General features: G+C 43.1%; 1 protein-coding gene across 1 annotated transcript; it reads left to right on the top strand.

Moving 5' to 3' along the window:
- The first annotated feature begins 1,341 nt into the window (after positions 1 to 1,341).
- IFT27 (intraflagellar transport 27) lies at positions 1,342 to 9,906 on the top strand. The gene is made up of 7 exons (XM_082280625.1): positions 1,342 to 1,454; positions 5,027 to 5,106; positions 6,159 to 6,218; positions 6,874 to 6,933; positions 7,881 to 7,998; positions 8,306 to 8,415; positions 8,608 to 9,906. The coding sequence occupies exons 1-7, from the start codon at positions 1,421 to 1,423 to the stop codon at positions 8,704 to 8,706; spliced, it is 561 nt and encodes a 186-aa protein (XP_082136751.1). The 5' UTR covers positions 1,342 to 1,420; the 3' UTR covers positions 8,707 to 9,906.
- Positions 9,907 to 12,201: the final 2,295 nt, after the last annotated feature.

Genomic DNA, 12,201 nt, shown 5'->3' with positions numbered 1-12,201 from the left:
GTCCCAAACACATAATTTGTCCCAGGAAAGGTAAAAAAAAGCTGCCTTCTAAGCAGGCACTACCTTGACATTAAAACAAAACTTGGAAAACTTTATTTTCAACCAAAACAACCCTTGGAATGTCCAATGTTATAACCCAAATACAGATGTATTATTGATTATTCTGTTCTTCCCAAGCTTGCTTGCTGCTTTCCACACTAGGCACATTCAGTGCTCCAGAATAAACAATCCAGAGTGCAACCAAGCAAAGTTTAGAGACTAAAAAATATATGGATTGCTATTAATGGCATGCTTTCTGATGGCAGACTTCTTTCAAATGGGTTGGAAGGAGAGGAAAAGTTTCATGGTCACCTTTTTCAGCTCCCACCCGAAATCCACTGACTTGCACTGCTTAAGGAAGACAGAAAATCAGGGCAAAGAATAGAAATAAGGGCATAGAAATAATTTAATAGTAGCCAAGGGAGAGCTTCGTAGAAATATTTTAAAAATAAGAAAAAACAAATAAATAAATTAACCTACAGCAGTGTGAAAGGCTACAAAAATTAACAAAGAAGGGGGAAAAAAGAACAAAATTCTGAAATACTAAGAAGAAAACAGCTAAGAAATCAGCGACCAAGAGGACTTTCTTCGCGAGTCCAGTAACACAGCCAAACACAAGGGAAAGCGTGCGCTGGAGGAAAGGAGAGCCGATCAGCCGCTGACCCGGGCAGGGAAGGAGCGCAGCTCCACTTCCACAGGGTCACAGAGGCCTCAAAACCCGCCTGTTCCCGACGTGCTGAGCCGGCTTCGTGGCCGGCTTTGGAGCTCGGAGGCTGCTGCAGCTCCCGCCCCAAGCCCTGAGGGGAGCCAGCGCCGAGCGCGAGGCCGCGCGGGCCGGGGGAGGCCGCGCTCCCCGCGGGCGCATGCGCGGCGAGGCGCACGGAGCCCAGGCCCGTCGGCACGGACATCGCGTGCCGGGGGCTCACAGGCAGGAAGTGGAGGCTTCTCCCCCAGCTTGTCCCTTCCCGCCTTGGTGCTGCCGCAGCTCTTTGCCCGTAACTGCTATCATTTTCTGCCGTGCCCGCAGAGGGTCATTTCAGCCCCGTGGTACGGGCCCCTGCGTTCTACCCAATAACAAGCCGGCTCCCGATGACGTCCTTAATTGCCAGGCAGAATTCCCCTTCGCACCTCCCGCAGCGCCGCGGTGCTACCGGGAGGGGCGGGACGTCGGATTTGATTGCCAGCACGCCTGGTGGGCGGGGAAAATCGAGAGAACCAATAACAACTGCGGATAGCCTTGATGAGCAGAGCCCCCAGCCAATGGGAATGGGGGGGTGGACGCTCGGTTGCCAGGACCACGCGGTTGCCACGGCCGCGGCTCGGCGGTGTGGCGGCCCCCGGTGCCGCCGTCCGGGCCTGCCGCCTGCCCCGGGCCGGCGCGATGGTGAAGCTCGCTGCCAAGTGCCTGCTGGCAGGTGAGTCTGGCCCGCCCGCTCCCATCCACACCGCTGGCTACAGGGGCCTAGAGCGGGTGCCGTGGGGTGGGGCGAGGCCGGCAGCGCCGGCGGCCCGGCTTCCCACAGCCCCTCGTGGAGGGGCCGCCCCGCCGGAGAAGAGGTAGGGAGAGAGGCGACGGGAGAGAAGTGAGGACCTCGGCTGCCTGGGGAGGAGTCGAAGTTGTGTGTGGTATTACCACGGTGCCCGCCCCCGCTACCACGTGCAGCCGAGCTGTGCCCGGGAAGGGTGTGAGGTGTAGTTGGACCGGCTGAAATGCAAGGACAGGCTCTGAAAGAGGAAAGAAACCCCAAACCCAAATCAAAAGGAGTATTTCTGCAGTGTGGGCGCAGAGATTGGGGAAACTGTGAAGGGAGCAGTGTAGGCAGCTAAGTCCCGTCTCATTTGTGAGTCTTGCTTTTTGCTGACGTGAAAAATTCATGTCAGAAATTAGGATGATTCTGAGAATATGATAGAAAGGTAAAGCCTAAACCAAGAGTAGGAGCATGAAGCATGTGTACTTCACAGTGGCATCTTTTTCTCCAAGTACTTTGGAGGCTAACCTGGGAAAAAAGTGAGGTGAAGACACTGGTTTATTTAGTCAGGATGGATTATGGAGGTGCTGAAAGTAAGTACAGCTGGCTGTTAACACTGAGTGAGGAAAACTTTTTATTTTTTTCCCCTCCCTCTACATTGAAGCTTCAGTGCAGCTTCAGCCAAAAGCACAACTCCATAAAAGTTTTGTGTGCAGTCAACTCCCAGGTTTAACTCTTCGCTCCAAATGCTTTCATCCAGAATAAAAAGTTTGCCTTTTTTAACCTCAGAAGCAGCTGGCCATCAACTGACACAAAGCCAGCTGTGGTCTTTGGCAAAGGTAGAAGAATTAATCTCCTTTGTGCCTCTACTGCTGTGAGCAGCATGAATATCTTGCCCATCTTCTACACTTGAAATGTAAGCATCATTTCCAATTTGGAAGTTTCCTGCTCCCAATATACTGGCTTTGCTGAAGTCTTTCCAGTTTCATTGTTTAGCGTTACCAAAGGCCAATTCCACGGCCATTTTAAAATCACATGAGTTTTCTTTGGATGATCTGTTTATGTCCTTAATCCTGATTGGGTCTGGAGCTGCCTTTTCAATTCTGTTCACAGCACAAAGAACAGGAATGTCCTATCCCATAAGTCATTCTCTTGTGTGCTACAATAATATCCATGTATTATTAAAAATAATAAATTAATGAAGCAGACCAGGCAAAATAGATTCTCTGTTGCAGAAAAAAATACTGTAGTGAAAGGGACCTAATATATGAGTAACCACAACAACCTAAAGGGAACAAGATAATGCTATTACATAGATAGGAGCAAACCCATCAGGAATGGAACTGGGAACTCTTGTGGACCTAAGGAAATGGTTATGAAGAGCCAGTGACTCACAGAACTGGGAGCTACACCATGGTCAAAGAGAACAGGGGAAAAGGGCTTTTATTAGCAAAGCAGAGACTATTAAATTGACAATAGAAGACGATTCCTGTGTATCTCAAGGGTAATTTACAGACACGAAGTAAAAGAATCTGTTATCTGAGCCTGCTATGGAGACACTACACAAAGGTTTTCATTGTAGAGAGACAGCTGGCAGTAGCAGGCATTTTAGAAAGACCCTACAGATTCTGGCAGGGTAACAGAAATATGGATCAAATATGTACTGTACGATGCACTACTGGCACATGAGACTAAACTAAAAAGGGCAAGGAAACTTACTTTGAGGAAGTGTAGTGATGTGATGGACTAAAGATGGTGGCAAAGAGTAAGAAGAGGGAGAGAGCACCTGGGGCTGTCGAGTAGAAGGAAGGCAACGCATTAGTTAAGAATTCGTGCTGGCTGATGCCTGCATAGTTTGGAGCAATATGTGCCTCTCTATCTCATTTTACAAAGACAGATCTAATTGTCTATTGAAATACAGAATAGCTTCCACTCAGAACAGAGTGTTGTCTTCCGCACAAGCTTGAACTGATCAGAGAACAAACAAGCTGACTTACCAGATTTTCCTGTCTAAATATTATGAGCCCCACTGAGCTCAAAGTAAGCAAGTATGCTAAAAATGTTTAAACAAGAACTACATTTGGTTAATGCATCTAGGGGTAATTGTCACTATCCAAAACACCCTTCTTCTTCTGTAATAGTATGTGAGCAGAGAGCTTTACCAATTTCCTTCAAAACACCATTAGGAAGCTCTAATAGAGTCAAAAATATACCCCTTTCTTGGTTTATTTATTAACAACATAATGTAAAATACTTCCTTTCTGGCTTTATTTATTAACAACATACTGTAAAAACTTGTATTCCAGGCTTGGCTGTTATGAGTGTACCTTTAAGAGTAAAGATTGAACCACTGAGGTATTTAATTACTGGCTCCTGTCCTTTTAACTGTCCAGGCTAGTGAGACATTATGTGAAGAAATTAGAAGCTCTTTGGAAGCATTAAGTCTTTGTTTAGAAAGGGTTATGATCTTTCTCATGAAGTAATATGGACATATGTAAGTTCTGCAGAGCCTGAGGAAATGGCCTGAAGTTGTGTCAGGGGAGGTTTAGGTTGGATATTAGAAAAAGGCTCTTCACCCAGAGGGTGGTTGGGCACTGGAACAGCTCCCCAGGGAAGTGGTCACAGCACCAAGCCTGACAGAGTTCAGCAAGCATTTGGACAATACTCTTGGGCACATGACTCTTGGGGGTGGTCCTGTGCAGGGCCAGGAGTTGGACCTGGTGATCTTTTCAACTCAGTATATTCTGTAATCCTGAGATTGCTTTGGATTTCACAGAGTTTTGTAAGAGCAGGCCAAAGCAGGCAGCTGTCAGGTTTGCCTGAAGTGTTGTGCAAGCCATATCAGAAAGCCTTGGCTCTAGAAGAGCAAAAACCAAAGCCCTTTGGTTTTCCTTCCATGCAGGGATGAATCAGCAGGCTCTTCTCTCCAGCCATGTGCTTTCTCTCTGACGTTTGCTTCTGTTATGCCCAGGATGCAACTAATGAGCCACCAGCAGCATTGAGTCAGCAAGAGTTGCTCTCTTAGCAGGGTCAGCAAGAACAGTTCATTGAGGAATGTTACCAGCTTGAGAAGCTTCATCTCAATATATAACAAGGATGTGAGTCTGGGGAAATGGGTAACCTGAGGAGAAGAAATAGCCTCCTAGGAAGCCCAGTGTCCCTTATCACACTGCATTTTTTTCTACATGATAACATATCTGGGAAATTTTAATTCCTAGGTAAGGGCTGTGGCGTAGGCATGAATTTTAGAACAAACAGCAGTTCCACCCTGATCTGGCAGTCCTTTGCTGTTGTGCATAGGTCAGAAATCAGATGTCAGCCCCAGTACGCATAGTGGCAATATTAATTTCCTCATGTGAGTATTACCTTTTAGATTGTTTTGTGCTTCATGTGACAGTTACCTTGCCTGTATTCAGGGTTAGAGCATCCAAGCTCTTACAACATGTGATAGTAGCAGAACTGAGGAAAAATAAGATTGTCTACTATGAAACAAATATTTTGTGGTTTTGGTTTTGCAGGAGATCCAGCTGTGGGTAAGAGTGCTTTAGCCCAGATGTTTCACAGTGATGGGGCTCATTTTCAGAAGAACTACACATTGGTAAGCATATAACAGGCTCAGACGGCTATCTAACATTTTTCTAAAATGAATGGGAAAACTGAAGGCCTAGAACAAAATAAATATGATTTTGAGACATTTGGGGTGGGATCTTAGAGGGTTTTCTTTCTTACACCCTGAAGAGAAAGCATTTAAGTTCTGTAAGTCTGCATTATGTAGGTGCTGGTGTTGAAACTTAACTTAAGGCAGAATAATTTAGTTAATCTGGTGATTTTCCTGCTGAACCAATGTTTTCATAAGGTTTTGTAGTGTTAGAGAGCTTCCCCCTTTAGGGAGTACTCTATGAAAAAGCATTGCTGAAGGAGAAAGCTTTTAATTCCAACTATTAAATGTGCATGTGGACAGTGTGCTTATCACTGTGCAAACACCAAGATGTGCTGCATAGCCCCAAGATAATTATAATCTACAGAAAGTGTTCCCAGATGAAGAGGATACAGTTTGCAGTCTTTCAGTGTAAGAATCAATGGTGATGACTAATCAGAAGCAGGATAAAAATAAAAGTAAATATAAGTAAAGTAAAAAAAGGAAAATATGAGTGTGGAGAAAAAAAACCCTAAAATCTGTTTATTCATTGAAATAAAGATGAAAACCAGAATTTAAGGATAGAAATAGAACAAACAAATGAGCTACAAAGCAGAATGAGATAAAAGGTGGAAGAAGCACAAATAATCTCAGTCCCATATGTTAACTCATCACATGGTTAGTGCAAAACGTTCTAAGGCATGCGTTAGAGCAGCAGTGCGAGAGTGAACGTAGACCTGCAGACTTCAGCTAATACTCTGAGCTGTATATAAGCAAATCTCTTTGGTTCTCCTCCTTTTTCCCCCAACTGAGCAAATCTATGAGTCCTTGACATATTGGTGAGATTAAGTTACCAGAGCTAGGAGGAGTATTGCTGAGTTTCTAGCAGTCTTGTGTTTGATGGAATTGTAATGATTCACAAGAATTGCCTTAATCCAATGCACAGTTGGTATGCAGTTGGACAGGCTCTTAAAAACTCTCCTGATCCTCATTTTCCTGATTCTTCTTGACAGACAACAGGCATAGAACTGTTGGTGAAGGCCGTATCAGTTCCAGAGACAAGTGATAGTGTGGTGAGTTTTTCTGTGACATAAATTGGGTCAGAGACATTCAAAGCTCAAGCCCCACATGAGTCTCATTCTGGGGAAGATCACTATGCATGTTCATAGGGCAATTAAGTTGCATTAGGGAAATGAGGCTGATCATGTATAATTGCTGATACTCCAGGGTTAGTTTAGTCTTAAAAATGTAATTTTTCTATACTTGTATCCAACACAGCATTTAAACCAAAGTTATAGCCAGCTTTGTTGAGATTCTGTTCTGTCCTTTAGGGCACTCAGGTTTAGTTCATGATTCTTGGAACTACAGAAGCTGAAGCTTATCTATTATTTTTCCTTAATGCCCTATACTCCCATTAATGGAATCTGTATAATTTTGTATAAATAGTAGAGGTTACTGTCCCACTCCACATATTCTGTTTCCAGTAGGGATGGAAACCGGACTTGGGGCCTTGGAAGTAACTCTTTTATTGGTTATACTTGAAAAATAGCTATTTATTTTTCTCATACTATCTGGAGTTTTCTCAGTGCAGGGAATTTGTCCCTTAGGGACGTGGCACTGCTGTACTAAATAAGAAGTTGGAGTTACAAGTTGCAGTATTTACTTTCAAAACCTTTCCCTACACTGCATTTTTCTTAGCAAGAGCTTTATTTCTGTTTCCGCTTTCAGGAATTCTTCATTTTTGACTCTGCAGGAAAAGATCTATTTTCTGAAATGCTGGAGAAACTGGTAAGTCTTATGTAACAGTCCTCTTCTTCCATAGAAGTGCTTTTGCTTTGAAGATCTGAGCTCCCCAGTCTGGCAGATGTAGCAAACTTTGTCTTTAGTGTAAATGGGAGCAATTACCTCAGTTGCCAACGCATCCTGTTCTACCTCTCTAAAACTTGTATAAGTACTAGAAGAAATACTTTCCAGAGAAAGGAAAGTAGATAGGCAGTTTTCTTATAAAAGAAATAGGGAATTTTAACTGAAAATTTCTATGTACTGTTGTTTAAAGTTATTTTTATTTCTTAGAAAAACATCTGTTTTGCTCCAACTTCAACAGTGGGAGGATTTTTTTTTGTGTTACAGTGATGTGTTTGATCCAACAGAACTCATTCTTGTCCTTGAGCATAATCCTGCCCTTGGGTTTTTTCCTTCACATATTTGTGACCTTCCCTGTATGGTTCTTTACTGTGTTATCTCATTTTGAGAAGCAGAATCAGTTAATTGATGTGAGCTTTCATAAGACAGCTAAGTCAACCTAATGGTTCATTGTCTACAAGAGCGATTCTGCTTTTGCCCTTGCTCTAAATCTGGTTTGGAAGGGACTCTTCTAGAAGCTGGCTCAGCTTCTCAAACTGGAAGAAAACCTCTCTACTTTTTTCCTAGGATTAATTTTGTGCTGATTCAGCATGAAAAATCAGCTTCCCTGGCGATCAGATGAGTGCCAGAGCTGATGCAAGTAAAGGGGCAGGACTGTACAGACAGGACTAGGGAAGAAAGCAAGACCACCTCTCCCAATGCCAGTGATTTAGCTGGGTCAACTGAAATGTGAAACCTCAGCCAGGGCATAGGATTCCTGGGTGTTAGGCTTTTTATTCTCATCTTAGCAGCTGCGTTTGCTGTGTTTACAGCCTGGCTGTTGACCACATCAGTTTCATTAGAGCTGACAGTGTTCCTTTCTTGCTGTGCAGTGGGAGCAACCCAACGTCCTGTGCCTTGTGTATGATGTCACTAATGAGCAATCCTTCGACAACTGTGACAAATGGTTGGAGAAGCTGAGGGCTCAAGCAGTTGGGGTGCACATCCCAGGTAAGAATGGGTGTGATCCTTGTTATCTACTCCCCTCTTGTATGACAGCAGTTGTTTTTGTTCAGCTGTGGCATAGAGCATTTGTTTTAAGGCAGACATGCTTCCTCCAAATCCTTTGCTTTTATCACAAAGCAGGTAAGGCTTGAATATGTTTCCTTTTTTGGAATATTTTCTAGGTAGTTATAGGCTGTTCTCCACACCTCCAACTTTCTGAGCTACTTCTACAAGTGTTCCAGCATTTATGGCTTACAAGCAGCATTGATGAGCTGGGTTTTTTTCCTTTTGTTTCATGTCTTTTTTTCTGTAGGTGTCTTAGTGGGGAATAAAACAGACCTAGCTGATCGTCGAGTTGTGGAGCAGAAACAAGCACAGGAGTGGGCTGAGAAACATGGGCTGGAATATTGTGAGATGTCAGTGGTGAGTATCTGCTCCTTTCACCATCTGTGCAAGGGGATGTTTGTAAAGTTATCTTCTCTTTCAGGCCAACTGGGGACTCTCTTCCCCTTGTTTGTCATCCAACTCAGTTTTAATCCTTCTTTGGTGAAGCAGAGCAGAAATAGTCAAATGTTTATTCCATCTGCCATTCACAACTTTCTTATTTCTTTACAGAAGGAAATGAAAAATTTTGAGGCCCCTTTCCACATCCTGGCAAAGTTATTCCACCAACTGTACAAAGAGAAAGTGGAAACTTTTCACTCATTAGCCTGACTGGTATGATTTATTTATCCTCTGAGCTTCTTCTAGTACTGGGAATCCTGCTGGACTGAATACAGAGAGAAGAAAAAATATGAGCTATTTGCTACTTCATGGTCATCCTCTGGTAATTCAAAATAAACTAGAAATAAGCAAGTGGAAAGACACTCTTTGAAGCTGCTACCTCAGCATTCCTTTCATGTCCTCGAACTTGGTTCTCTGCTCACTGAAAGTCTGCTAGGTTGGAGGAGGCAGAGAGGGAAAGGGGAAGGCAGAATGGAAATTGCCAGCTCTTTGCTTTGATATCTTTTGTCTGAACAGACTTCCTGCTGCTACAAGCAAGGATTTAGAGGCTTGGAAAAGGAGAGAGGAAGCTGACAGAATGTTTTTTGACTTCAGCCAGCCTTGATACGTACACTGCAGGGCAGGAACCATTTCGCCCTACCCCTTGAAAAGCGTTTTCAGGAGGAGGCCTATGCCCTAGAATCAGCACCTGGAGACTGAGATGTGTGGAGACAGAGCTGGATAAGGTGTGTTTCCAGGAGTGCCCAGAGTTGGAAGCCAGTTTTAACAGTGTTGCCCTTATCAGCTGTAGGATTGACATGCCGGTGACTAATACGTGTTTCTAATTTCCAGAATCTGTTTCTTTCCTTTGGCGTGGCTCACTGTCCCTGCCTGGTGGGAGCTGTGTCGCGTCCAACCGCTGTCACTTGGTGACGCAGTGCCCTCTGCTGGTCCCAGGTCACAGGAGTTCTCTAGAGGCTGCCGCCTCCCTCGAAGTGAGCAGGAAGGGCTTCCTGCAGGCACATCCAAATTGGCTTAACTGCAAAATGGAGTCAAATTGCAGCAATACATTTTCTATTCTAAAGATGACTCTAAAACTTATAACAAATTACCTTTTCTTCTTCATGTCTTTATCATCTTACATATTGTGTCATTTTTGTCAGCTGAATTTGGCAATACCATTCTGATTAGGTTCAGTTCTCAATCTCAAAATCAGAGTCCTCTTATTAAAGTCTCTCTGCTTGTCATTGAATTTCAGATAAAAGACCACAGTTCTGATGTTGCTAGTGGAAACAGACTAAGGAAATTAAAGACAGCCTGGCTAAGTTACTCTGACTCAGCTGTGTCTGGCTAGAAGTTTCATATTAGAAAGGGTAAAAGCCTAGAGAGAGCTGCTTTTTCGTGTGGAGTACTGATGTTGCATGTAAGAGTCTTTGCTAATGCAGTATGCAAAAACATCTGTGGTAAAGTACTGCCTTGTAACTGAACCTAACACCAAGAGTTTCAAAAATTTAACCATTCTCTTCCAGATTAGGGTAGACTCCCTTGGGCAAGGGAAGCTGTTTTGTACAGACTGAGCACTAAGTGATTTTTCAGGCAGTCTTTTCAGGAATCTGTGTTTCAAGACTTTTATACATGTGGTTTATAATCATTGTTATGCCCAGTGCTAGGAAAAGTACATTGAATTGAACGTAAGAAATATGGCTGCAGATGTTGTAGCAGAGTTTATTAAGCACTTCAAGAATCTGGAGAAGCACCGGGCTCATTTCACTGGCAACAGTGTGTTGATGCTGGGAACTCACTAGGGAGCATGAATACCAGTTAAAGAGGATGAGTAGCAGCTCAATCTTCAAGAAATGAAAACAAGAGGTTCTTTTGCTAGAAGCCAACTCAAAAATGACAGAACCAGCTTTTTTTGAATTGGATTGGCATTACTGGCATTTGTATCTTACATGGGTTTTCTTGTTAATCCTGGGTGTTTTCTTTTGATTTACATAGGCTGCATAGACTTTTGCTTGCAAGTGCTGGTACCTCTGACTAGTAAGAATAAAAGCTATTTTGGATGCTGTGCTGATCTAGTTAAAGAACGAAAGAAGGTTTGTTTTCATTTGGTATCTCATTTCCCCTGTTTCTATTGATGATGTGATCACAAAACAAGACACATATTTTTTCATATTGAAAATAACATACCAGAAGTGTATGTCACCTGTGACATGGTGTATCATGGGGGGATGGATTCCTTGGGAATAGGTAATAAAATGAATTCTATGTGATCTTTAACCAGGGAGTCCATCTCTCTGCACCAGAAGGACCTCCCATAACTTCAAATAAACACTCAAATTCACAAGTAGGATGAAGATTGGTGAATGCTGTTTTATAAAATAAATGCAAAAGCTGGAGGAGCTCATTAAGGGAATGCTTGCAGTGGTGATTTGTGATTTATAGGGAAGCTGCTTTTGAGTAGTGAAGAAAAATGCTGCCCATGCAGGGAAAGATGTATTGTCTGAGAGGGGAAATGTATGATCTAATTAGCTAACAGTAGGGATTCACCCACTGCCCCTTTCCCTCTTCCACAGGCCATAACTACAATTAGAAAATGTCTAAGGCATGTTGTCCAGCTTGCTTTTTACAGGACTATTTCCAGCACTAATGTGGACACAGTTTAATGTCCTTCAAAATGGTGTGTTTGACAGTAACAATCTCAACCTTTTCAAATGTATTTTAAAAGCATAATATATTGTCCTTCCTGGCTAATGTGCTGTGTAGTACCAGCCTGATGCAACTGGTGGTTGTTACTGTTTTCCTGGCTTAATTGTGCCCTTGGTTGTAGAAGCTAGTAGTGAAGAGTGGGTAGAGAACAGGGGAGCCAAACATGGGAAGGTTGTGGGAAATAGTTTTGTCTCTGTGTGAAGGAGTTCAGGGTGGTGAGTAAGTGAGCTGGACCAGCAGGATGAGTAAGAGTCTGAAGGCATTATTAAGTTTCTCCTACCTGTTTACTAACTGGCAGTCACATCTGTAGGGTGAGGATGCATGTTTGCTACTAATAGGCTTAGCTTCAGTCTGAATAACCGATGCTGTGGAGAGCAGTGGGAGGAAGACAGAAAGCCTGTCTGCTGACCAGGAAGCTTGTTGTCTTCTTACAGCTCCACTGCTTTGTCCGGCTGTGCAGTGCTGCACGTGCTCAGCATGAGTGTAACAACACAGAAAAGACCCAACTCAACCAGAACTGAAATTTCAGAAAAAGAGGAAGGAAACAAACAGGCCTTAAACTGTTTTTAATAGATATGTAGTCCTTTTTCCTGTTTGCTTGTTTGATTAGACAAAACCATTTCTCTCCTCTTTGGAGTCCCTCCTTCTTACCTCTCCTTTGGTCCTCATGGGTCTGCACAGAATCTCTGTTATACTTGTGCCCTGCTTTACTTAGGTTGATACATCACCAGCTGATTTTTTTTTTAATCCTTCTAATTTCTGCATTATCTATTCCCAAGGCTGCAAGACATTTCTTCTTAGATTAATAGATGAAAGGAAACAAAAGTGGAATTTTTAGTCAAATTGTCTTGGAAGAAAAAGCCTTAAGAAGCTGTCTGACATTCTGAAATTTTACTGGAAATTCATTTGTGTAAAGTTGTCATATTAAAGATGCTTTAATGGTTCTGTTTTGTCTTGCCAGACATAGTCTATTGTGGAGTGAAATTCAGGATGTAAAATTCCAGAAAGATCAGGTTT

This window comes from Coloeus monedula (genome assembly GCF_965178545.1).
Source record: "Coloeus monedula genome assembly, chromosome: 4".
NCBI classification, from domain to species: Eukaryota; Metazoa; Chordata; class Aves; order Passeriformes; family Corvidae; genus Coloeus; species Coloeus monedula.
This window is presented reverse-complemented; position numbering and strand designations above follow the sequence as displayed.